The sequence below is a fragment of the Paramormyrops kingsleyae genome, chromosome 24 (genome assembly GCF_048594095.1).
Source record: "Paramormyrops kingsleyae isolate MSU_618 chromosome 24, PKINGS_0.4, whole genome shotgun sequence".
Lineage (NCBI taxonomy): Eukaryota > Metazoa > Chordata > Actinopteri > Osteoglossiformes > Mormyridae > Paramormyrops > Paramormyrops kingsleyae.
Genome location: NC_132820.1, coordinates 24669301 through 24695733, shown reverse-complemented (window position 1 = coordinate 24695733; position 26433 = coordinate 24669301). Strand labels below are relative to the sequence as shown.

The window sequence follows — 26433 nt, the reverse complement described above, 5'->3', positions numbered from 1 at the left end:
GAACGTCTGCTTGGATCGTATTAAACTGAATATTACTGCCTTCTTCGTGTTTGCCTTTATGGTACAGAATTTGGATGTCTATGGCGGACTCGCTCAGATTGCTGTGGTGGCTACCACGTTTATCCGCATGGTAGTTACGTGAGCACTTCACTCTGCCTGAATTTATTTACTTTTTTTTTCTTTCTCTCCCTGTTGTTTTCGGATTGTGCAAAGATGCTTATAGGCAGTCTTGAACCTAATGGTTTGTATTTCTGTTATTTTGGTACATTGTTAATATACTTTGCCAATTTTCAGCAGTATGTCAACTTGGTAATATATTTTGCGTTGGTTTTGTTATGGATATGTTTTTTCAAGAAGTTCATAGTTAACCTTGGAGTGTATTTGAGTACCCAAAATTTATTTGGGAGCTGGAGATTTTTTGAGCGAGACAGGAAGAGTTTCTTTGTGAGGGTACACAATAGGTGTCTTGGTGAACTTGCTGCTAGTTTTTTTGGCAGCCTTCCTGTTGATGGGTAGGGGGGTGGGTAGTGGGTGCGGGGGGGGGGGGGGACATCCTCTAGTGCCAGTCAAATCTCAGGAGATCGTTTTGGTTATGTCAGGACTATTTTGTTATCCATATCTGGAACCTTGTCTTTCAATGTACATGTTAACCTGCTTTTTTAAGATGAAGAATGGGTAGTCATTTAAACTTGGTGAGTTGGAATGTCAAGGGTTTAAACCACCCCGTTAAAAGAAGGAAGGTGTTCTCACACCTCAAACACTATATAACACCAAAGTAATACTGGCCAATGTATATGCCCCCAATGCTGATAATGTAGATTTTTTTGAGCGTGTTTTCTCTCTACTACCGGATCTGAGCTCATACTCTCTCATACTTGGTGGTGATTTTAACTGTTGGCTGGATCCTGTGCTAGATCGATCTTCTGCTAACCCTGTTACAATTAGTAAATCTGCTTCATTTATTCAGTCCTTTTTATCTAATTATGGTGTCTCTGATGTATGGCGTTTTCTCCATCCTAATGATAGAGGGTACTCGTTCTTCTCACAGGTCCACCATACTTATTCTAGGATTGATTATTTCCTAATTGATAGTCAGTTGATCTCACTAGTTCTCTCTTGTGATTACCGGGGCATAGTAATATCTGATCATGCCCCTGTTGTGTTATCCATGACCTTTTCCGATGTCTCCCGATACAAGAGACATCTCAACTCTCCTGACAGATAAGAACTTTTTGAAATTCATGGCAGAGCAAATAATATTCTTTTACCAAACAAATTCTACACCTGGGATCTCCACCCTGGTAATATGGGATACATTAAAAGCCTACCTTAGGGGACAAATTATTTCTTATACCGTTAACCTGAAGAAAAAGGCACATGCAGAGCGGCTTGAGTTGGCCAGTCAAATTAAAGAAATAGATCAGCTTTATGCTAAGTTCAAAAATCCTGAGCTGTATGATAAACGAGTGGAGCTCCAGGCTAAATTTGACCTCCTCTCGACATATTCAATTGAACGCCAGCTTTTGAGGAGTAAGAGTTTGTTTTATATTCATAGTGATAAATCGGGCAAGATGCTAGCCAACCAGCTGAAAGGTGTCCAGGCAAAACGGCATATCACAAAAATTCGATTGGATAATGGTAACATCACTTCTGACTATTCTAAAATTAATGATACTTTCCGGACTTTCTACTCTCAACTCTATACTTCTGAAGCTCCACAAGATAGTACTCTGATGGAGAATTTTTTAAACTCTTTGAATATTCCTATGCTTTCCTCTGACAATAGGATGAGATTAGATTAACCTATTTCACAGGAGGAAATAGAGGCAGCCATTTCTTCTCTGCAGTCTGGTAAATCCCCAGGATCTGACGGTTTTCCTGTTGAATTTTTAAAGCATTTTCATCGCTGCTATCACCTCAATTATGTTTAGTTTTGACTGATTCCCTTATGTGTGGTAAACTGCCTTCATCTTTTAATGAGGCATGCATCACCCTTGTCCCAAAAAAAGGTAAAGATCCTGTTGAATGTTCGTCATATAGGCCAATTTCCTTGTTAAATGTTGACGTTAAAATTTTAGCCAAAGTTTTAGCCCGTAGGCTGGAAAATATTATACCCTCAATTATATCTGAGGATCAAACCGGCTTTATAAAAAATCGTTATTCCTATTTTAATATGCGTCGTTTATTTGATATATTATATTCCCCTTCCGGTCAGACTCCTGAATGTATCCTCTGTCTAGATGCAGAAAAGGCATTTGATCGTGTGGAATGGGAATATTTATTTGCAACTTTAGAAAAATTCAATTTTGGATCTAAATTTATCTCATGGATAAAGCTATTATATCTGTGCCCGTACGCTTCTGTTCTTACTAATTCACAACAGTCACAACCCTTTAATCTTCAACGGGGAACACGTCAAGGGTGCCCCTTAAGTCTATTGCTTTTTGATCTGGCTATAGAGCCACTTGCTATTGCACTTCGAAGCTGTGGGGATGTTTCAGGTATCTGGAGGAGAGGAGTTGAGCATAAAGTATCCCTGTACGCAGACGACTTGTTGATTTATGTGTCAAACCCGAGAATATCTCTGCCTTCCATGATTTCAATATTTACTCAATTTGGTAGTTTTTCAGGATATAAATTGAACTTGCACAAAAGTGAGTTGTTCCCTGTGGATGGAGCACCAATTTCTGAATATTCTAATTTCCCATTTAAAATGGCACAGGACCAATTTACTTACCTGGGTATAACAGTTACAAGGAAGCACAAATGGCTCTTTAAAGAAAATTTTCTTACGCTATTGAATCATACAAAACAGTCCTTGACACAATGGTCCCCTCTTTCTGTATCTTTAGTGGGGAGAATTAATTCCGTTAAAATGAACGTACTACCTAAATTTTTGTATCTGTTCCAGTCAATACCTACCTTTATTCCTAAATCTTTTTTTGTTTCTTTAGGTTTCTTTAGGGCAGCGTGTGGCTCAGTGGGCTAAGCCTGTGTGTCTGTAATCACAAGGTCACCGGTTCAAACCCAGCCTCAGCACATCTGTGGGTCCTTGAGCAAGGCCCTTAACCCCCAGCTCCCTGGGCGCCCCAACAGGTGGCTGCCCTTCACAGACAACTTACTCTATGAAAAAGAGCAAGTTGAGGGAGGCATAAAAACAATTTCCCCACGGGGATCAATAAAGTATCAATTATTATTATTATTCAGATATATCCTCTTATATATGGAGAGGAAGGCATCCCCGTTTGAATAAAGCTCATCTCCAGAAATCTAGGCGTTATGCAGGCCTGGCTTTGCCTAATTTCCATTATTACTATTGGGCAGCTAATATACGCTGTATTGCGTTTTGCTTCTATTCCCAAAACAGATAATTCTCCATCCTGGGTGTCATTGGAATTGAATTCAGCTAAAGAATCTTCTGTTTTGGCACTTCTTGGATCCTCACTTCCTTTAGCCCGAAACAAGTCAATTGATAATCCGGTTGTCTGGCATACTGTGAGAGTATGGGCTCAGATGAGAAAACACTTCAATTTAACTGGTTTTTCTCTTTTGAGTCCAATTTTATCAAATCATCTTTTTCAGCCCTCCTTATCCGACCCTGTATTTTATGATTGGCATAGAAAGGGAATTGTGTGTTTTAATGATTTGTTTTTCAACAATAGCTTCGCATCTTTTACTCAACTTTCTGATAGATTTAGTTATGGGTGATTTTAATCTACCGGGGATACAGTGGGACATTGTTGCTGGCTCTTCTGAAAATGAACTTGAGATGGTGGAATTAGTACAGGATTGTTTTTTTACTCAGTTTGTTAACACCCCTACCAGGGGAGATGCCATTCTTGATCTTGTTTTGTCTAATAACCAGGACAGGATTGGAAAATTAGATGTTTTAGAACCACTTGACAGTAGCGATCATAACATGGTTAAATTTGAGGTTAAGTTTAGTGCCCGAAGAGCAAAGTCCAAATCAAAAATATATAATGTTAGGAAGGCTAACTTCAATTGTATGAGATTAAAACTAGAAACCGTGAACTGGATGGAGTTAAATAACAAAACTGTTGAAGAGGCATGGGAATTTTTTAAAAGCACATTATTGCAAGTACAAGAGGACTTCATACCTGTTTCTAGCAAGAATAAATCTAGGAAATTGCAACCTAGGTGGTTTAATAGGGACATAAAGTATAAAGTAAGGAGGAAAAGGGCTTTGTTCCAGAGATGGAAAATAACTGATGATGACATAATAAAGCAAGAGTATCTAAATCTACAGGCTGAATTAAAAAATGACATTAGACGAGCTAAAAGGAATGTCGAAAGGAAGATCGCATTGGAGGCTAAGGATGACGTTAAAAGTTTCTTCCAGTATTTTAACTCTAAAAGAGCTCTAAAAGCTGAAATTACTAATCTGCAGGATAGTAAGGGTCTTATAATTGAAAACGACATTGACATAGTAAATGAGTTCAATGATAGTTTTGCACGGGTATTCACTGTCGAGGACACTAGTAACTTACCAGTTCTTATTACTAATTCAACATCGTCTATAACTAATATATATATAACTGAAGCTGATGTTTTGCAAAGCCTAGCTAAGCTCAAAATAAATAAATCACAGGGCCCTGATGGCATCTTACCTATAGTGTTAAAAGAGATGAGGGATATTATTTGCCGACCCTTAACATTACTGTTTCAAAAATCCTTATCTGAAGGTGTGGTACCTTCTGATTGGAAGCATGCCAACATAACGCCCATTTTCAAAAAAGGGGATAGAAGTAATTTGTCAAACTATAGGCCAATCAGTCTAACTTGTATAACTGGTAAAGTTATGGAGGCTATAATCAAAGAGAAAATGGTAGATTACCTGGACTCAAATAACATTTTGAGGGATAGCCAGCATGGATTTAGGAGAGGTAGATCCTGTTTAACAAATCTGTTGGAGTTTTTTGAGGAAGCTACTCAGGAAGTTGATGATAAGAAGGCCTATGATGTCATTTATTTAGATTTCCAAAAGGCTTTTGATGTTGTTCCCCACAAGAGGCTCTCACTTAAACTCAAAGCGACAGGTATTTTAGGAACTGTAGCGACTTGGATTGATAACTGGTTAACGGATAGGAAGCAGCGAGTAGTTATAAGAGGCTCGATGTCACAGTGGGCCTGCGTTCATAGTGGGGTACCGCAGGGTTCAATTTTAGGACCACTTTTGTTCCTAATTTACATAAATGATATAGACACCAATATATACAGTAAACTGGTGAAATTTGCAGATGACACCAAGGTGGGTGGTGTAGCAGATACTGAACTAGCGGCTCAGCAGCTACAGCGGGATCTTAATTTAATTAGTGATTGGGCTGACACCTGGCAGATGAAATTTAACATAGACAAATGTAAGGTACTCCATGTAGGGAGCAGAAATATAAAGTACAGGTATTTTATGGGACCTACTGAAATAAAGGTAGCTGATTATGAGAAAGACCTTGGTGTGTATGTTGATGCTTCCATGTCTCATTCTCGCCAGTGTGGGGAAGCAATAAAAAAGGCCAATAGGATGTTGGGGTACATCTCCAGGTGTGTGGAGTTTAAGTCAAGGGAGGTAATGCTAAGATTATACAATTCCTTGGTGAGACCTCACCTAGAATATTGTGTACAGGTTTGGTCACCATATCTTAAAAAGGACATAGCGGCCTTAGAAAAGGTGCAGCGTAGGGCCACAAGAATGATTCCTGGTCTTAGAGGAATGTCATACGAGGAAAGGTTATTTGAACTAAATCTGTTCAGCCTCAAGCAAAGGAGACTGAGGGGGGACATGATCCAGGTCTATAAGATTCTAACAGGTTTGGATGCTGTTCAACCGAATAGTTACTTCAGCATTAGTTCAAATACAAGAACTCGTGGCCATAGGTGGAAATTAGCGGGAGAACATTTCAAACTGGATTTAAGGAAGCACTTCTTTACACAGCGTGTAGTCAGAGTATGGAATAGTCTTCCTGATAACGTAGTGCAAGCTGAATCCTTGGGTTCCTTTAAATCAGAGCTAGATAAGATTTTAACAACTCTGAGCTATTAGTTAAGTTCTCCCCAAGCGAGCTCGATGGGCCGAATGGCCTCCTCTCGTTTGTATAGTTCTTATGTTCTTATGATCTCCCAAATACTCATTTTTTTTAGATATCTGCAGATTAGACACTTTCTCAAATCTCTAATTCGGACTTTCCCTGAGTCACCAGTTATGAATGCAGCTGATATGTTTCTTACTTTGCAACCAACGCGCAAAGGGTTAATATCCGTTATTTATGACAAACTGGCTGGTATGAAATGTCCCTCTATTAATAGAATCAAAACTGCTTGGGAACAGGATTTTAACGTGTCATTGAGTGAGGACACTTGGGACTCAATATTTAAGTTGGTTAATTCAACATCTTTATGTGCCCGCCATTGTCTTTTACAGTTTAAAGTTGTGCACAGAGTTCAAATGTCCAAAGTCAAACTATCGCGTATTTACCCGAATGTGGATCCCCACTGTGACAAGTGTGGAAATGAGGATGCTTCGCTTAATCACATGTACTGGTCGTGTCCTAGTCTTGAAGAATACTGGAGGGGGATATTTCAAACCCTGTCCTTAGTCCTCAAACAGCCTATACACCCCGACCCTTTGGTCGCGCTCTTTGGCCTCAGTGATGCTGATACATGTCTGACCCCGGTGATTTAGTGAGGTCATATTTAGTGAGGTCTTTTGAAATAACGTGTGTGCTTTTTGTTTTGTTGCTGGTGTCTTTCTCAGGTTTAAAATCAATAAAAATATCTTTGAGAAAAAAAAAAAATTATAATTCATTGCTAAATATGGTAAGCAGAACAATCTTTCCACAGAATAAAAAACAATGTATCAACTTGCATACAGTTTTTTAAATTTTTACTTACATAGTATTACATAGCATAGTAATGTAGTAGATTTCCAACCATTAGGAATACTGGGGATGGAGAATATAATGAAAGTATTTCTGAGTGTTTACTTATGAATTGTAACTTTTTTATTACTATAGCTACATGGGTTAGCTATAGTAATATTTCATGGGAGATCTGAAAATGTGTTATTAAACTGTGCCGTTACTCAATAAGAAATGCTTCCAGTTACTTGATATGAAAATAAATGACAAAGGCAAACCTGTCTGGATGTAGGAAAAATGAAGTTACTCATTAGACCATATTACTTTTTTCCGTTGCTCAGGGATCCAGGTTTTGTGCTCCGGGCAGCAGCTGATGCATCTAGCACTTTTAAAATTATTACAGCTCTTCAGCAGAGATTGTTATTCCAAATGACCTGCTCTTCACCCTTTTGTGCAGATGAATGAGTCTTGAGAAAAGGCCTTTAATCACAGGTTCATCACTGTCGTGTTTTCTGCATCTAAGGAGTCGGGGAGGAAGCGTTGCTGAGATCCACAGGCAGCCACACTGTGGGGGATTAATGTGCTTCACCACTTCTGCTCCTTCAGATATCAGGGCAGTGCTGCGTAAGGTAGCCCTCAAAGCTCAAAGTGAAGCACAGGAAGGTGGCGGAGCAGCACGGGGACGTCTATGTGGTGAAGACCCTCAGCCACCTGAGGGACTATTCCTTCTGCTTCAGGCTGAATGAGGAGTTTGAGGAGTTCACCAAGGGACTGGATGAAAGGCATTGCAAGGTATGGGAGAGAGCAGCCAACAGACACGATTTATTTCAGAATTGTTTGTACTGTAATGCTATCCACACCTTCTGATTAACAGCTAAAGCCATGAAAGTGAATGCGAAAGTTCAAACAAGGAGACCTAATGAACGCCAGCGTGTCCAATCACAGCGGTCCAGGTTTTATATAAAGAGTAAATCTAACCCACTTCTTTAACTCCTTTACAGCTATTCGTTCTCCCGCCTCCTCCCCTCCACCTCCTTCGCCTCCTGCCTGGTCGCCCGGCCAGATCTGTCAGCTTCTGAGTCGATGGAACCAACGATCAAGAGACGGGCTTCGCCAAATCACTGTTCACATGCTCATTTAAATTTGTTCAACAAATAAACACTTGTCAACTATCTATTGAGGTCTCCTTGGTTGAAATCACAGGTGCCTTAGATATGCTGTTTGCTGCTTCTTGCCTAAACGGTAACTAATAGCTTTGCTCGGGCTTCGTCCGGCACTCATCAATGCAGTCGCCATGATGCAGGCAAAGCACATGATCATTTGCTGACCTGTTCCTGTCCATCCTCGCAGTCAGTGGTGAGATGGGAGAGTAACACGCTGGTTTGCATACAAACGGGTGAGAAGATGAACCGTGGCTGGGCCCACTGGATCCAGGATGATAGACTTCACCTGGTAACAGCAGCAGTCTTTGTAATGCCATTAGTAATGCAATAAAGCAATACTGAAAGCAGCATTTCTGCTAATTTAAATGTATCAGATTTAACCAACAAGCACACAATTACTATTGCAGAGATATTTTTTTAAAACATTATTCAGTGGATAGCACTGTCGTTTCACACCTTCAGGAACAGTTTGAATCTTGGCTCCACAACATGTGTGTAGAGTTTCCCCATCACAACCCTGTCCAGAATGAGTGATTGAAAATGGATAGGTGATTTACAAATGTATCCCCCTGTATTACACTGTAGGTTGGCCATGAATGCAGGTGAAGAATATTTGTTTGCTGGGTTTAAGTACTGACTCAGATATATTATGATGTTTTTTCAGTGATGAAGGGAACATTAATGTAGGCATGGCCTTCAGAGCCACATGTGTTGTATTTTTACTAGACAGCAACAGGTATGTATATCATATTTCAAATGAATTGAATATAACTTTTAGTAGTTTTCTCTTATTTTTTTTTCCTGAAACTCAGATTAACACTTCGAACAGCTGTGTCACATATGAATAGATCTGTCTTTTTCCTTTCCAGGAACTGTTCTGTGAAGATCAAGTCTGCAAACAAGTTTTCAGAAAGAATGCTTCATCATGCACTGAAATGTATGAGGCATTTTTTAAAGCACCATAGAAAATAGAAAAAGAAAATAGTCATCATTATATAGAATTTGTTTAAAGAGTATTTTTTCCTGTCCATTCCTCAAATTGTCAGCTAAAAGTCTTGTTTGGTTAATATAAGCATTATTGTGTTTCCAGTCTTTGGATTATTTCAGTACATTCGGCGTCTGACCACCTTGTGTTTCCCATTTGCGTTTCTGCTTTAGTGCTCCTTGGGTGTCTGTTATAGACCGTCTCAGGACGGGCAATAAAGTGCGTGTCTTCTCTGGCAAGCAAGTCTCAGTGTCTCTGCTCCATCGGTGCCTCGATCCGCCCAGCACCGAAATGTGTTTTCATCTCGCCGTCAGTGTGCCTCTTTTGCTCAGAATCAGCATCGCAGTTGAGTGTCACGCATCCACTTTGTTTTATGGTCCAAAAAGACCACCTATTCTACAGTTAATGCTTTAAACAGATTCTTTGAGTAGGGTGAACTATGCAAAAGTGGGACACTTTTCGGCAAATGATTTAGAAAAATGTCTTGAAAACCATTTGTGTGGACATTTAGACAATCTATAATCAATATTTAAGAGTTAAATGGGATAAAACATAAAGGGGCGCTTCCCATTTCTTGATGAGCTTGTTTAGGTAAAGTGGGACAGTGGTGTTTTTATATAGAGGCAACATATTCTTTAATTGCACAAAGCAATATTGACCAAACCATAAATAAAATCATTGTCTTTAAATCCCCTTGAAACATTGCTTGGTATATTTTGCCGACAGAAATTAATATATATTTTTTTGAAGAATGTGCTTTATTTTTTAAAGACTATTTCCAGCTGTCTTTTACTAAAAACCAACATCTTAAACAATATAACCCATTATATGCTTCTAGAGCCTTATCTTTCGAAAGAGTTATTTTGTTTGTCGGTCCACTTGCCGTGCGGTCGCGCTACACATTGAAATTCTGAGAACATCCATCATAAACATCTCACACAAATGAAGACAGTTGGTGAAGACCAAGCCCCATTGTAGCATCATACACTGTTTGTTTTCTTAAGTTGTTGATTTCTTTAAAGTAGCATAGGGCAAAGCTTAAATGTCCCACTTTACCTGATGTCCCACTTTTGCTTAACTCACCCTATTATTATACAGACGTACAGGTAAAATGCATGCAACCTATTTTGAGACTATTTGACTTGGTTTATTAATTACTAGTAGGCTAATTAAGTAGCAATTATAATTAAGTAGTAGTGCACGAAAGCTCACAATTAAGTTGTAATGGAACTACTTCGAAGTTCACCTGTTGTCCATAAAAAAAAAAAAGTCGACTGCGACCTCGTTTGACCCTATTTTAAATGTTTTTGTATGTGAGATTCGTAATATCGTTTTCACCGAGGTGATCTGAGTAAGTTTGTGTGGGTAATTCAGCAACCAGCAATATCCATCAATATGTCCGTTAACATCAGTGGTACCTGGGACATGGTCATTAATGTTAATTTTGATGCCTATATGGTTTCACTCGGTGAGTATGACGAGTTGAACTACTTTTCCCTGAAATGTAATTTTCTGACTTCGGGTTCCAGAATGGAGTCTTCTTGCACATTTAGCTGTCGCCTGGCTGTTTCTGTGTAGCTGCAGTGTTTAATAGACCTAATATTGGATGTCACTAGTAACCAGGTCTTATGGAATATAACCCTAAATGTGTCGCCACTAAGTGGGTCACGTAACAAGGGATCCACACCAGTCCTACTGATTTGTGGCTATTTTTGTGCTTCACAAGAAAAAAAAATGGCAGCCACTCTGTACACACCGGTCCACTCATACACGCAAACATACACACAGTCTGAAAACACAGTGTCCGAGGGGGCGAGCAAAAGAGTAATCCAGTAAACAGGCAGGAGATCAAAAACCAGAAATACAATCAAACCAAAGCAAAAGTACAAAAGGGCAAAAGCAAAAATCAGAAAAGCAATAACCAAAACTGTCAAAGTCAAACTGAACTTTATTGTCATCTTTCCGTATACAAGTATACGGAATATATACAGTAGAGATTCTGTGCAAGACAAGAAGAGTGCAAATGAACTGAGAAGCATTTTAAGTAAAGTGCAGTAAACGCTAACAGCTTTCTGGCGCAGAAGCAAAGTGCAAAGTAAGATTGTTTGTGCAAAATGATTTTTTGTGCAAGTACGGTATGAATAAAATATATCTATGTGCAAATACAGTATAAATACAGTACGATACATGTGAAAATACAGTATAACAACGTATAAGTATAATATCAGAGGGCATATATGTAGCAGCAGGGTCAGTTTAAAATGTAAATTAAAAAAAAAAAAAAATAGGAAAACAGTGTAGGTCAGGTGGGTTACGAGAGGGTTGAGGTAGATTGGAGGACCCTGGGGGGTAGCATGGTGTTGAGAAGCCTGACAGCCTGAGGATAAAAACTGTCGTGCAGCCTGGCTGTGATGCTGCAGATTCTCCTCCTGGATGGCAGCAGGGTAAACGGTTCATGTGAGGGTGTGAGGAGTCCTGCACAATGCTGCAGGCTTTTCGAACTGTCCTTGTGGTGAATGTGTCTTGTAGTGAGGGCAGTGGCACCCCGATGATATTCTCAGCTCTTCTAACTATCCTCTGCAGGTACTTGCGATCGGAAACGTTGCCGTTTCTGTATCAGACGGTGATGCAGCTGGTTAGAACGCTCTCAATGGTGCTTCTATAGAACGTAGTGAGGATGGGAGGGGAAGGCTCGCTCATTTCAGCCGCCGCAGGAAGTGTTGTCTCTGCTAGGCTTTCTTGGTGAGGGAGGTGCTGTTGGTCGTCCATGCAAGTTCCTCGGTGATGTGCACCCCAAGGAACTTGGTGCTCTCCACAATCTCCACAGCTGAGCCACTGACGTTAAGTGGAGAATGTGCAGGACGTGTCTGTCATACACCATAATCAAACCAATAAGGTAAACCAATAATAATCAAGCAATGAGCAGAGCTCTCGAATTGTCTTCGGCTTTTCAGGTCAAGGAGCCGGAAATGACGGAGGGTGCATTGGTAAGTCCTGGGCGGAGCAAAGGCCAAACGGAGGGCGTGCTGCAGACGAGACCTGTGGGCGGAGCCAAGCTTGCAGCGGCGCGTAACAGGAGATCCCAAACAAATGGGAAGGTAGAAATGGCAAGATGACGAGGCTACAGACGGGCAGAGTGGCAGTGGGGGGGCTGGCCTCAGTCATGCTTCCCTGCATGTTTCTGCAGAGGAGCCGACATAACATCTGCGTTCCTCTGCTCATTCTCAGCGGTGTAGAGGCGCCGCTGCCGGATGTAGCTGAGGACCGGTTGAGGCAGCAGGTTCTGCACAGTCTGACCACACTGCAGCATGCGGGGGATGTCTGCGCTCGACTCCTCGACCGTCGACTCGCACACCATGTGGATGTTGTGGAAATGTGGCCGGAGGTCGTCGGAGCCCTGAATAATGGCCTCCAGGTCGGATCCATCGTCGGTGAGGCACACCAGTCCAAAGTTTTTGATGATCTCCTCGATGTGCTCGGGCTTCCACAGCCCCGGCACCACAAAGGAGTTCAGCATGTCAGCACCACAGAGAAGCATCAACCGCGGCCCGTCACGAAGACAGGAAGCATCGACAGACATAGACATGGATAATTCACTTGGCAGTGGATAACTAAAACTAAATTCCACCAGCTTGTGATCTGAGATTCCAACGAATGAACCAGATGTACCGTCATGGTTCTGGACGGCACGGGAACGAGGCATGGTGCACAAAGAAGGGGCGGACGACCCACTTGCGGCTCCAGCAAACAAAACAGGGTTTATTAAACAAAACTGAAAACACTATAAACACAACTAAACCAAAAAGACCACAAGGGGTCAAAAACAGAAAGGGGAATAAACAAGACTAAATAACAAAAACCAAATACACGCAGAACACTGAAAATATCAAAACCATCAACCAACGATAATCATACACATAGACACGACGCGACGCGATGAACCAGCGGGGAACAGAACAAAAGGCAGGAACTAATATACTACAAGGGTAACGAGACTAACACAGGACAGGTGAGGCTAATTAACAAAACCAAGGAAACAGGGCACAGGTGAAACCAATAAACTCAAAAGGAACTGAAAACAGGGAAACTAGGAACTGACCAAGGAAACGGAAACTAAACACTGGAATTAAACATGGGGCACACAATCAGGGGCACAAGGAACATAACCAAAACCAACTACAAAATCAGACATAAGAACTAAAGGAACTCAAATGAAACACTAGGGAGCCAAAATACCAGGTGGGATTCAAACACACGACAGAAGGATACTCAGAACAGAAGGGTATACAGACAACCACATGCTCAACACATTGAGCCACAAGACCAGACAGGTAACAGGGGAAACTCAAAGACAAAACATGAAGGACGGGATGACCAGCAATGCCTGCTGGTCAAACGGGGAAAGGACACGGAAGGAGCACAGCAGGGGCCGACCCTGACATGTACATACATTCTGTACACCGGTGGAACAAACAAGATCCAAGGTATGACCCTTATCATGCGTTGGAAAATCAATATGCTGCACAAAACTGAAAGAATTCAGTACTGAACACAGCTCACTAGCCGATGGACAGTCAGTATCCACATGAATATTAAAATCACCAAGCAAAATCACAGCGGTAGACATGCCACAAACAAGACTAAGCATCTCATTGAGATCAAGGAAAAAATTAGGGTGAGGCTTCGGAGGTCTGTAGATTAATATGACGTGCAACGGAGCCTTTCCAGCAATTTTACAAGCCAGATATTCAAAGGATGTAATCCCATGAAACTCAACAATTGCGGTTTTAACACAGTCACGGTGTATCACGGCTAGACCACCACCCCTGCCCGTCAGACGGGGTTTACAAAGAAAACTATAACCCAGAGGTGTAAGTCGATTTAGGTGCAAGTTATCTTCTGGTTTCTGCCATGTTTCCACAAGCAGCAACATGTCCAGATTTTTAGCAACAGTCAGGTCGTTGAGGAAAGCAGTCTTATCCGTCAGCGACCTACAGTTCAGGAGCGCACAGCGGAGAGTGTGTAGTCCTTCGTTATGCCAGTCTAGTTCCTGGGAGAGCAGTTCCTGCCGGTGATGCCTGGGAGCAGATGTTAAAGATCAGTTCAGCCAACAGGGGGTGTAATAGTCAAAGGAAAGGACTCATAGTTGAAAGACGGGGCCCTTCTTTCACCCTTAGGGCGAGCTCACCTTAGCACTTTGACTGTCTCCAGCCATTCGGCCTGCCTGCTCTCCCAGCTGTCCACCTCAATCCAGCTGTGGTTCTCTACCGCCAGCTTGGCCATTTCCACCCGATGGCTGGCCTCGATCAGGCCCTTCTCGTTGTAGCCATCGCCCACTGGTGATATGATCCCCTTCACAACTTCATAATGTCCTGGGGAAGCCAAGCACAGCACAGGTGTCCTATGTTGAGTATGGTTCATACTTTTTAACAAAGTAAGTTTCACATTTAAACTCTGTGGAGCTAAAAGTTAACACGCTATGAACCAGCAAAGAGGCTGGGTATGTCATACTTAATGTTCCCAAAAAATTACAACTTTTTATATAAAAAATCAAGTTGGCATAAGCATTTTGTTAGTAGCTTATGACAGGCCAGTGCGCCGTGTATGAAGGCTAGCAGGCGGAGTACCTTTGATCTGCAGGTGCTCACGTGCCAGTTCAAACATGCGCAAGTGCATGTTTGTGACTGGGTTGTAGGAGCCACAAGACAGCAGCACCACATTGGTTTTCTTTGGTACCTGCAGAAAATGCATTGGGAAACATTACAAAATTACACTACATGTAGTCACATGCAGTTTTCTGAATGGGCAGAAGGACAGGGTCCAGTGACAGCACCAGTCTGCTAGTGACCTTCCAACTATCAGCCAGATGCTTCAGCTTCTTACTCCAACTTCTTAGTTTTATAATAATATTTAATGATAGAAATAAACGAGGTACAAGGAACTCAGTCGATATATTACATACCAAACTTAAAACCAGCTACCAGGGAAAATCGAAATCGACATGTTGATTTTTTGCATATGTAAAATCGACATGTTGATTTTTTTGCATCTAAAGGCGTGCAAATTTGATGTCATTTTTGCCCTCGTTGGTCTTCCATACGAAATAGCAAAAACAAGTTGTAGAACTTCGAAGCTTCCAACGTCACAGTCACATGGCAATTGCTGTCCGTCTTTTTGATTCGTCCGCACACGCAGTTAAGTTCGTCACACGACTGTGGGCGTGGTTTACTGGAGCTGGGTTCAAAAGTGCATGCACGCGTTCGAAGCTTCCAGTGTCCTCAGTCACATTGTAACTGCTGGTCAAGTACAATGTCTCGGAAACGTCCCATCGCTAGCGCTAAGTGCGCTGACACTGCACGGAGCTTTGATGAGGTATTTTGTTGCCCGAGTGCTTAAATACACGGAGTGCTGTACATGTGTTGATTACAAATGGAGATGATCGGTTCATTTGGGATTGTATCTCGTTTGGGCAAAAAGCCAACAAGACCTATTATCTTCCGCTTTGATTGATGTTCTGGTAGTAAAGCGTTAGAGTTTTTATTTTGTTTTATATGAGATATGCGATGAAACTACGTCTGTTCTATTCATGTTCACAATAACTTCGAATTAGGATAGGCAGTCCCCAGAGCAAAAATTTGCTGCTCAAAGCTTGCTCTTCTACAGCTCAGGAAACAAAATTGAGATTCTGATTTCAGCCTCATTTTAGTTTCCATTTTGTGTGGTTTGTTTCTGATATGTTTCTCCTAAAATTCACTAGGAGAAATAGATGAGACAGGACAACTAGCAACAGGAGTCATACTTGAGACTTAAGGGAGATGGCTCACTAAACTCAACTCAGTCTTATTAATGGCTCATTTTTTCTCCTTAGTAAAAGAAAATGAGCAGTACTAGAGCCACTACGGAGAAACAAATCCCCACACCCACACATACACACAAAATCAATATTACAGTAATGGACACTTTTATAAATGCTGAAACAATTAAGGCCTTTATTAAAACAGCCAAGTTTACAACACTTTGCACATTGGCACATTAATTTTTAACAGATGAATAGCATATTACCACAAATTTAGTGTCCATCACTACAATGCAAACGCTCCAAATCCTACCAAATACAGAACCCACCCACTGGTATTGTGTGTGGGTCATTGGTATTGCCTGAGAACATTGAGGCTGGTACAATGGCTGAGTAACAGGCAATGACCGTGTAGGTTGAGGCTGATACTGTGGGTGGGTAGAAGGAGATAACTGAGCAGGTGGAGGCTGGGACTGTAGCTTATAAGGCAGAGGTGACTGAATAGGTGGAGGCTGGTTGACACTGCACGCCACAGAAATTGGGTATTGCTGTGCAGAGGTGGATTGAACTACCTGAGGCAGTGATGGGAGGTTGTAGAATCTCTCAGCAGCAGCATCTTTTGTTTTTATGTCCTTCCTTGTGCCCTTCTTAGCATCCACCGTCTTGTCAGCTGTTCCAATATAGTCCACTGTGGCACTGTAGAACTTGTTGTCAGACCATCTTGCCAGTACTACATCTCCTGGCTTCAGATCTCTGAAGCAAGCAATGGGTTTATCATCTTTCTGTAATATATCACCTTAAAAAATTCTTAAAAAGCCTTAAAAATTTTTGTAGTGTATCCATCCTCAAATGTCAAAAACACAAAAAGACCTTAAAATGAAGACAGAGTGAATAATGGAGATTTTACTACATCTTAATTTATAAACTACTCAAAACAGGGTAGGGTGATGCCTAATGAACTGTCATATCACAATGTTCAAAATGAAACAACGTGATGAACGATGGCATCATCTCAGAGTATGGGGAGATAGGTAGTATACAGAGTACTGAGGAAAACCAGTGTTCACAATAAAAGTTAAAATCAACAGAAAGCTGCCGTCTTTCCTGTGCGATACAGACCCAATTCACTGCAGCCAGAGCCTATTACTCAGCATTCAACCTCCTGCTCTCCATCATTACTTTTATGGTTTTGTTGCAGCCAAATTCACAATATAGTTGGTCCCATTAGCATATTTCTGTGCCTGTTGTCAGACAATGTTGTATGAAACAGTGTTTTATCATAGCCCAAATCATATGAATATGGGCATGTCCATGTTAGTTGGCTTTGGGTCTGTTATTTCAGTATATAATGTTACAATGATTTAATATGCTGCAAATGAAACAGCTTCTTATGTTTATTTATAATTCATGTATGCTACCAGGTAGAGTGCACTCAGTCCACTGTGGCCCCCACCCTAGATACTAGGTATCATCTAAGATTTTGGTTGCCATATCACCAAAATTAAAAGTTAAAATAAAAAGATTTTAAGAAATAGTATAAAAGAGTTGTGCAGTAATGTAAGAATAATTCAATTACCATCTTGGTCATCTTTGGATGAGCCAGGATTTTGTTCATAAAGTCTCATCTTCTTTGGTGGGTAGCGTGCTCTTTTGGGCAAATCTTTTTCCCCTGGCAGGCATTCCAATCTGTGAATAACAGTACAGTATTTCAATTTTAAAGTGGTTCTTATGTTAATTCAGCTTCAATTATTTTAATTTAATATTAAAAGTACATCTCATAAGTTGTTGCAGCAATTTTTGGTTGATACCATTTGCTACACAGTTTTGGAACTGAATTTAACCATATTATAACAGAAAAGACATTGACATTATATCAGTGTCCATTCATCCGACGAGTAGTTGTAGCACGTCAAAGTGGACCAAATTTTTTGAAACGACGGGAAAGCACGAAAATCTCAACATAAATTACAAATTCGAAAACGAGCCAGGAAAGGGGTTTCTCCTCTACACCATAAGAGGGAATCACCATGGAATACCCAAAAACAGTCAATCCACAGCCGAGTTTTTGGGGGAAGCCCATGAGCAACGTATCAAGCGCCCAGCAGGTGCAGCTGGAGAAAAAGGCCGCCGCCGATCGCGGGGATTGTAACATACCTAATATTATTACTTATACAAAATACGTCTACGAATTTTTTAAAAAGATTTTTAATTAACAAAAATCGTTTACATATAACAAACATGTTAGATTAGAAATGCATATTCAGATAGATAGTGACGTTCTCTTAACCTTTATTATTTTACCTCGACAAAGTCACATTTTTAGCTCAAATGGCGATTATGTTTTATTGATTCTAACTCTATTTAGCTCTATAACAACATATTTGCTGGGCCGGCTCGATTTTCATAATTATTACCTTGATAAATCTACAGTATTAAGGATTTTACTTTTCCAATTAGCATTTAATTGCAGGCCTAATCACATTATGAAATACTGCGATGTAATTTTTCAATATGTGCAGCCCTACATTGATGGCTAAATTAATTCGTTAGTCTTAATACGCAATTGTAATTCCAGTTTTGAAACAAGACAAAAACTAATTTCTCATCTATTTAACAATAAAATCTTGACGCTTCTTAAAATTTCTACCGTAGTTTTAACGTCATTAACGGATTAATACGCGAATAAGCCAGCGACCCTATTTATCTCAGCAGGGCTCGCGACCAACTGAGAGCTAGGCGTACGTACTGTACACCTATCCAAAGTTACAAACCTGTGATTAATGGGTGCGAAAATCAACGCATCTTGCATATGTCGGATTCTAATGATTAAGTTACAGCTATAACTGAAAAGCTACAACCTCCATTAAAATAGAGTATTTCGGCCGAAGTCGTCGGCTTCCCGCAGTTTTCAGAAGACAGCCTGCAGTAATTACTATTTGCCGCACATGCCGACCAGATTTCAAAAAGTATTGTAACCAACATAAATACAAAACTTCACTCAAATTATATTCAACAAAAAATTATCTTTCTTTCTTTTACGAGGCAGTACCTCTCTCCTTCGTCCCTCGCATCTTTCGCGCTCACTTAACGGTCACAGCTTAAGTCAGCCTAATTTGTAAATTAACCAATCACGATGCACCATGTGTAATAGATAGCGCTCTTCACCAATGACATTTTCTAATTCTGACATTGTGCCTATACAGTACATCAGCCAGAAGGTTCACAGTTCAGAGCTTTTTGCGCCAAGTTTGTACAACTTCAGAAAGCGGTAAGTGGATATAAAGCCATTAAATATTACTTTTACCCAAGAATGAATAATTAAATTTTTGTAGTAGTACGCAAGTGTAGGTATGTTGAATTCGATTGTACTCAGAGGTAGGAAAAAGTATCTGCGACTGGTGAATCAGTGGGAAGATGGTATGTACATATAAGTAGGCTAATTTTAAGTACATTTACTCAAGTACTGTACTTAAGTACAATTCTAAGATACTTGTACTTTAGTTCAGTATTTTTATTTCATGGCACATCTAATTCGACTAGATTTCAGGGACAAATATTGAATTTCAATGGTAGTGGGATAAGTCTTTTTTTAAAACACATATACTGTATAGACTAAGGCTGGGCAATATATCGACTTTTTACGATATGTCGATATGTTTTCATACGGGATATATGATGAGACAATATCGTTTATATCGATATAGTTAAAGTTGCTTTAAAATTATACTCGTAGAGCCGCTAATCCGCCTGTTTCTCCTCACCCTGTCCGTCTCTTGCAAAACTGTGCCTGCCCCTCTCCCCTCTCCGAACACAATCCACCCCTCCTCTCAAAAAGTAAGGCCATTTGAACACTAAACATATCTTCTTACAAATTATTATTGTTGTTAATGATTGCGTAACAGGCCTATGTTGTGTGAGGATTCAAGGTGGCAAAATGGAAGACATTTTCATATAGAAAACTTTAAGTGAGAGCCAACCAGGAGGTTAAAAAAATATATAAGAACGGATTTTATTTTGAAATTGCACTGCGTTGAAATAGTAATTATATCGCACTGACAAATGAGTCTAAGGCTACGTTCACACTGCCATGCTGAAGTAACTCAAATCGGATTTTTTGCCTTAATGTGACACAGATCTGGGGTGAGTTTCCCGAAGCCTTCTTAACACTACAGTACGTCGTTCGTTAGTTATATCTTTTAACACAGAACTTAAGAACGACGTAGCGTTAAGAACGCTTCGGGAAACTCACCCCTGATCTTTTCAGGGCTGTGTGGACACGCAAATGAAACTATTTGGGGAAATGAATCTGTTCAAACTAAAATGGAAGGAACCTATCGTAATATAGTAGTATTTGAAATAATTGCCACGTGGCTACAATGCCAAAGAAAAATAAAGAGCCTGAAGTCAAAGTTTAAAGAGGCAAAAGACTCGAATTAGCTCAGCGGTCACGGCCACACAACGTGCCAATTTTACGACCAGCTTTTTACCCGTGTAAAAAGTCGTGTAAAAACGTATCAATGTGCGCATGCGTGACGTTTCGGAGGACTGATGCGTTCATGATACAGTTCACATGTACTTATGAATGTGAACCGTCAAGATAGACAAATCCGATCTGAGCAAAAAATCGGAATTGAACAATGTGGCTGGCAGTGTGAATGTAGCCTTAAACTCTGTTTTATGAGGTGGTCCATGAAACATAACTGAATTATGTCTCATGGGATACTTACAGAAAATATAGTTATTACCAATAACTATACCAATACCAGCTTTGCAGCATATAAAGTCATTTTGAATTCATTCAGCCTATAACAGAATATTAAAAATTATAAACAAATTGTGTGGAGGATAATGAGATCAACTTAAGATATTATTATATATGCATTAAAGGCAGAGAAATTAGTATGATCGAGACATAGGAAAGAAGTTGGGATGAGAATGGAATAAGTTCATAGGGAGCACTCTTGGTTTTCTCTGCCTGAGATCAAAAAGAGACACAAAAGCTGAGAAAATATGAGAATTATTTTAGACCTTGATGAAATCTCATTTGAAACTTAAAAGGAGTCTAATTTGAGATTTTGTGCATCTTTTAGAATAAAATGAGAAACAGGAGAAATAAGCCATAGTCTCGTTATGGTTTCTCACAGACTTCATACTTGTCTAGGAGAAATAAAGGAAATATATTTGAGAGCTCTTTTCTAATTTTCTTTTCCTCTGGGTCACTTTGAAAATCACAAAAAGTGTCACTTGTGCTGTAATTTGGATCGCAACTGAAATGCATAATTTAAGGTTGCTCAGTAGTGTGGTGCATTATATCCTTATCTATAAACAGATTTCTGTTATGGAAATCACTTTCAGAATTCTGTTGAGGGAAATATTCAATGGAGTATTACGGATTATTGTTGGATTAAGTACTGAAATATTATTATAAAACTAAGAAGTTGGAGTAAGAAGCTGAAGCATCTGGCTTGTTTTGGTGTATCACTCACTGGGTTAAGACCTTAGGCTGATAGTTGGAAGGTCACTAGCAGACTGGTGCTGTCACTGGACCCTGTCCTTCTGCCCATTCAGAAAACTGCATGTGACTACATGTAGTGTAATTTTGTAATGTTTCCCAATGCATTTTCTGCAGGTACCAAAGAAAACCAATGTGGTGCTGCTGTCTTGTGGCTCCTACAACCCAGTCACAAACATGCACTTGCGCATGTTTGAACTGGCACGTGAGCACCTGCAGATCAAAGGTACTCCGCCTGCTAGCCTTCATACACGGTGCACTGGCCTGTCATAAGCTACTAACAAAATGCTTATGCCAACTTGATTTTTTATATAAAAAGTTGTAATTTTTTGGGAACATTAAGTATGACATACCCAGCCTCTTTGCTGGTTCATAGCGTGTTAACTTTTAGCTCCACAGAGTTTAAATGTGAAACTTACTTTGTTAAAAAGTATGAACCATACTCAACATAGGACACCTGTGCTGTGCTTGGCTTCCCCAGGACATTATGAAGTTGTGAAGGGGATCATATCACCAGTGGGCGATGGCTACAACGAGAAGGGCCTGATCGAGGCCAGCCATCGGGTGGAAATGGCCAAGCTGGCGGTAGAAAACCACAGCTGGATTGAGGTGGACAGCTGGGAGAGCAGGCAGGCCGAATGGCTGGAGACAGTCAAAGTGCTAAGGTGAGCTCGCCCTAAGGGTGAAAGAAGGGCCCCGTCTTTCAACTATGAGTCCTTTCCTTTGACTATTACACCCCCTGTTGGCTGAACTGATCTTTAACATCTGCTCCCAGGCATCACCGGCAGGAACTGCTCTCCCAGGAACTAGACTGGCATAACGAAGGACTACACACTCTCCGCTGTGCGCTCCTGAACTGTAGGTCGCTGACGGATAAGACTGCTTTCCTCAACGACCTGACTGTTGCTAAAAATCTGGACATGTTGCTGCTTGTGGAAACATGGCAGAAACCAGAAGATAACTTGCACCTAAATCGACTTACACCTCTGGGTTATAGTTTTCTTTGTAAACCCCGTCTGACGGGCAGGGGTGGTGGTCTAGCCGTGATACACCGTGACTGTGTTAAAACCGCAATTGTTGAGTTTCATGGGATTACATCCTTTGAATATCTGGCTTGTAAAATTGCTGGAAAGGCTCCGTTGCACGTCATATTAATCTACAGACCTCCGAAGCCTCACCCTAATTTTTTCCTTGATCTCAATGAGATGCTTAGTCTTGTTTGTGGCATGTCTACCGCTGTGATTTTGCTTGGTGATTTTAATATTCATGTGGATACTGACTGTCCATCGGCTAGTGAGCTGTGTTCAGTACTGAATTCTTTCAGTTTTGTGCAGCATATTGATTTTCCAACGCATGATAAGGGTCATACCTTGGATCTTGTTTGTTCCACCGGTGTACAGAATGTATGTACATGTCAGGGTCGGCCCCTGCTGTGCTCCTTCCGTGTCCCTTCCCCGTTTGACCAGCAGGCATTGCTGGTCATCCCGTCCTTCATGTTTTGTCTTTGAGTTTCCCCTGTTACCTGTCTGGTCTTGTGGCTCAATGTGTTGAGCATGTGGTTGTCTGTATACCCTTCTGTTCTGAGTATCCTTCTGTCGTGTGTTTGAATCCCACCTCCTATTTTGGTATTTTGGCTCCCTAGTGTTTCATTTGAGTTCCTTTAGTTCTTATGTCTGATTTTGTAGTTGGTTTTGGTTATGTTCCTTGTGCCCCTGATTGTGTCTTTATATGTTTAATTCCAGTGTTTAGTTTCCGTTTCCTTGGTCAGTTCCTAGTTTCCCTGTTTTCAGTTCCTTTTGAGTTTATTGGTTTCACCTGTGCCCTGTTTCCTTGGTTTTGTTAATTAGCCTCACCTGTCCTGTGTTAGTCTCGTTACCCTTGTAGTATATTAGTTCCTGCCTTTTGTTCTGTTCCCCGCTGGTTCATCGCGTCGCGTCGTGTCTATGTGTATGATTATCGTTGGTTGATGGTTTTGATATTTTCAGTGTTCTGTGTGTATTCGGTTTTTGTTATTTAGTCTTGTTTATTCCCCTTTCTGTTTTTGACCCCTTGTGGTCTTTTTGGTTTAGTTGTGTTTATAGTGTTTTCAGTTTTGTTTAATAAACCCTGTTTTGTTTGCTGGAGCCGCAAGTGGGTCGTCCGCCCCTTCTTTGTGCACCATGCCTCGTTCCCGTTCCCGTGCCGTCCAGAACCATGACGGTACATCTGGTTCATTCGTTGGAATCTCAGATCACAAGCTGGTGGAATTTAGTTTCAGTTATCCACTGCCAAGTGAATTATCCATGTCTATGTCTGTCGATGCTTCCTGTCTTCGTGACGGGCCGCGGTTGATGCTTCTCTGTGGTGCTGACATGCTGAACTCCTTTGTGGTGCCGGGGCTGTGGAAGCCCGAGCACATCGAGGAGATCATCAAAAACTTTGGACTGGTGTGCCTCACCGACGATGGATCCGACCTGGAGGCCATTATTCAGGGCTCCGACGACCTCCGGCCACATTTCCACAACATCCACATGGTGTGCGAGTCGACGGTCGAGGAGTCGAGCGCAGACATCCGCCGCATGCTGCAGTGTGGTCAGACTGTGCAGAACCTGCTGCCTCAACCGGTCCTCAGCTACATCCGGCAGCGGCGCCTCTACACCGCTGAGAATGAGCAGAGGAACGCAGATGTTATGTCGGCTCCTCTGCAGAAACATGCAGGGAAGCATGACTGAGGCCAGCCCCCCCACTGCCACTCTGCCCGTCTGTAGCCTCGTCATCTTGCCATTTCTACCTTCCCATTTGTTTGGGATCTCCTGTTACGCGCCGCTGCAAGCTTGGCTCCGCCCACAGGTCTCGTCTGCAGCACGCCCTCCGTTTGGCCTTTGCTCCGCCCAGGACTTACCAATGCACCCTCCGTCATTTCCGGCTCCTTGACCTGAAAAGCCGAAGACAATTCGAGAGCTCTGCTCATTGCTTGATTATTATTGGTTTACCTTATTGGTTTGATTATGGTGTATGACAGACACGTCCTGCACATTCTCCACTTAACGTCAGTGGCTCAGCTGTGGAGATTGTGGAGAGCACCAAGTTCCTTGGGGTGCACATCACCGAGGAACTTGCATGGACGACCAACAGCACCTCCCTCACCAAGAAAGCCTAGCAGAGACAACACTTCCTGCGGCGGCTGAAATGAGCGAGCCTTCCCCTCCCATCCTCACTACGTTCTATAGAAGCACCATTGAGAGCGTTCTAACCAGCTGCATCACCGTCTGATACAGAAACGGCAACGTTTCCGATCGCAAGTACCTGCAGAGGATAGTTAGAAGAGCTGAGAATATCATCGGGGTGCCACTGCCCTCACTACAAGACACATTCACCACAAGGACAGTTCGAAAAGCCTGCAGCATTGTGCAGGACTCCTCACACCCTCACATGAACCGTTTACCCTGCTGCCATCCAGGAGGAGAATCTGCAGCATCACAGCCAGGCTGCACGACAGTTTTTATCCTCAGGCTGTCAGGCTTCTCAACACCATGCTACCCCCCAGGGTCCTCCAATCTACCTCAACCCTCTCGTAACCCACCTGACCTACACTGTTTTCCTATTTTTTTTTTTTTAAATTTACATTTTAAACTGACCCTGCTGCTACATATATGCCCTCTGATATTATACTTATACGTTGTTATACTGTATTTTCACATGTATCGTACTGTATTTATACTGTATTTGCACATAGATATATTTTATTCATACCGTACTTGCACAAAAAATCATTTTGCACAAACAATCTTACTTTGCACTTTGCTTCTGCGCCAGAAAGCTGTTAGCGTTTACTGCACTTTACTTAAAATGCTTCTCAGTTCATTTGCACTCTTCTTGTCTTGCACAGAATCTCTACTGTATATATTCCGTATACTTGTATACGGAAAGATGACAATAAAGTTCAGTTTGACTTTGACAGTTTTGGTTATTGCTTTTCTGATTTTTGCTTTTGCCCTTTTGTACTTTTGCTTTGGTTTGATTGTATTTCTGGTTTTTGATCTCCTGCCTGTTTACTGGATTACTCTTTTGCTCGCCCCCTCGGACACTGTGTTTTCAGACTGTGTGTATGTTTGCGTGTATGAGTGGACCGGTGTGTACAGAGTGGCTGCCATTTTTTTTTCTTGTGAAGCACAAAAATAGCCACAAATCAGTAGGACTGGTGTGGATCCCTTGTTACGTGACCCACTTAGTGGCGACACATTTAGGGTTATATTCCATAAGACCTGGTTACTAGTGACATCCAATATTAGGTCTATTAAACACTGCAGCTACACAGAAACAGCCAGGCGACAGCTAAATGTGCAAGAAGACTCCATTCTGGAACCCGAAGTCAGAAAATTACATTTCAGGGAAAAGTAGTTCAACTCGTCATACTCACCGAGTGAAACCATATAGGCATCAAAATTAACATTAATGACCATGTCCCAGGTACCACTGATGTTAACGGACATATTGATGGATATTGCTGGTTGCTGAATTACCCACACAAACTTACTCAGATCACCTCGGTGAAAACGATATTACGAATCTCACATACAAAAACATTTAAAATAGGGTCAAACGAGGTCGCAGTCGACTTTTTTTTTTTTATGGACAACAGGTGAACTTCGAAGTAGTTCCATTACAACTTAATTGTGAGCTTTCGTGCACTACTACTTAATTATAATTGCTACTTAATTAGCCTACTAGTAATTAATAAACCAAGTCAAATAGTCTCAAAATAGGTTGCATGCATTTTACCTGTACGTCTGTATAATAATAGGGTGAGTTAAGCAAAAGTGGGACATCAGGTAAAGTGGGACATTTAAGCTTTGCCCTATGCTACTTTAAAGAAATCAACAACTTAAGAAAACAAACAGTGTATGATGCTACAATGGGGCTTGGTCTTCACCAACTGTCTTCATTTGTGTGAGATGTTTATGATGGATGTTCTCAGAATTTCAATGTGTAGCGCGACCGCACGGCAAGTGGACCGACAAACAAAATAACTCTTTCGAAAGATAAGGCTCTAGAAGCATATAATGGGTTATATTGTTTAAGATGTTGGTTTTTAGTAAAAGACAGCTGGAAATAGTCTTTAAAAA

General features: G+C 41.2%; 2 protein-coding genes and 1 long non-coding RNA gene across 3 annotated transcripts; 2 read left to right on the top strand and 1 right to left on the bottom strand.

Moving 5' to 3' along the window:
• Window positions 1-6866: 6866 nt before the first annotated feature.
• LOC140582180 (uncharacterized) lies at window positions 6867-9468 on the top strand. Its single transcript, XR_011985103.1, has 4 exons — window positions 6867-7664; window positions 7874-8324; window positions 8700-8771; window positions 8905-9468. It is a non-coding gene; the product is annotated as an uncharacterized lncRNA (long non-coding RNA).
• Window positions 9469-10950: 1482 nt separating this feature from the next.
• LOC140582233 (nicotinamide/nicotinic acid mononucleotide adenylyltransferase 1-like) lies at window positions 10951-18887 on the bottom strand. Its single transcript, XM_072706460.1, has 6 exons — window positions 18866-18887; window positions 16389-16612; window positions 14648-14756; window positions 14209-14392; window positions 14031-14098; window positions 10951-12659 (listed from the first exon to the last, which is right to left on the bottom strand). Exons 1-6 carry the CDS (start codon window positions 18885-18887, stop codon window positions 12178-12180), a joined length of 1089 nt encoding a protein of 362 aa, XP_072562561.1. The 3' UTR covers window positions 10951-12177.
• Window positions 18888-18983: 96 nt separating this feature from the next.
• Window positions 18984-25265, top strand: LOC140582232 (nicotinamide/nicotinic acid mononucleotide adenylyltransferase 1-like). The gene is made up of 6 exons (XM_072706459.1): window positions 18984-19084; window positions 19527-19650; window positions 21446-21554; window positions 21810-21993; window positions 22104-22171; window positions 23558-25265. The coding sequence occupies exons 1-6, from the start codon at window positions 18984-18986 to the stop codon at window positions 24037-24039; spliced, it is 1068 nt and encodes a 355-aa protein (XP_072562560.1). The 3' UTR covers window positions 24040-25265.
• The last annotated feature ends 1168 nt before the right edge of the window (window positions 25266-26433 follow it).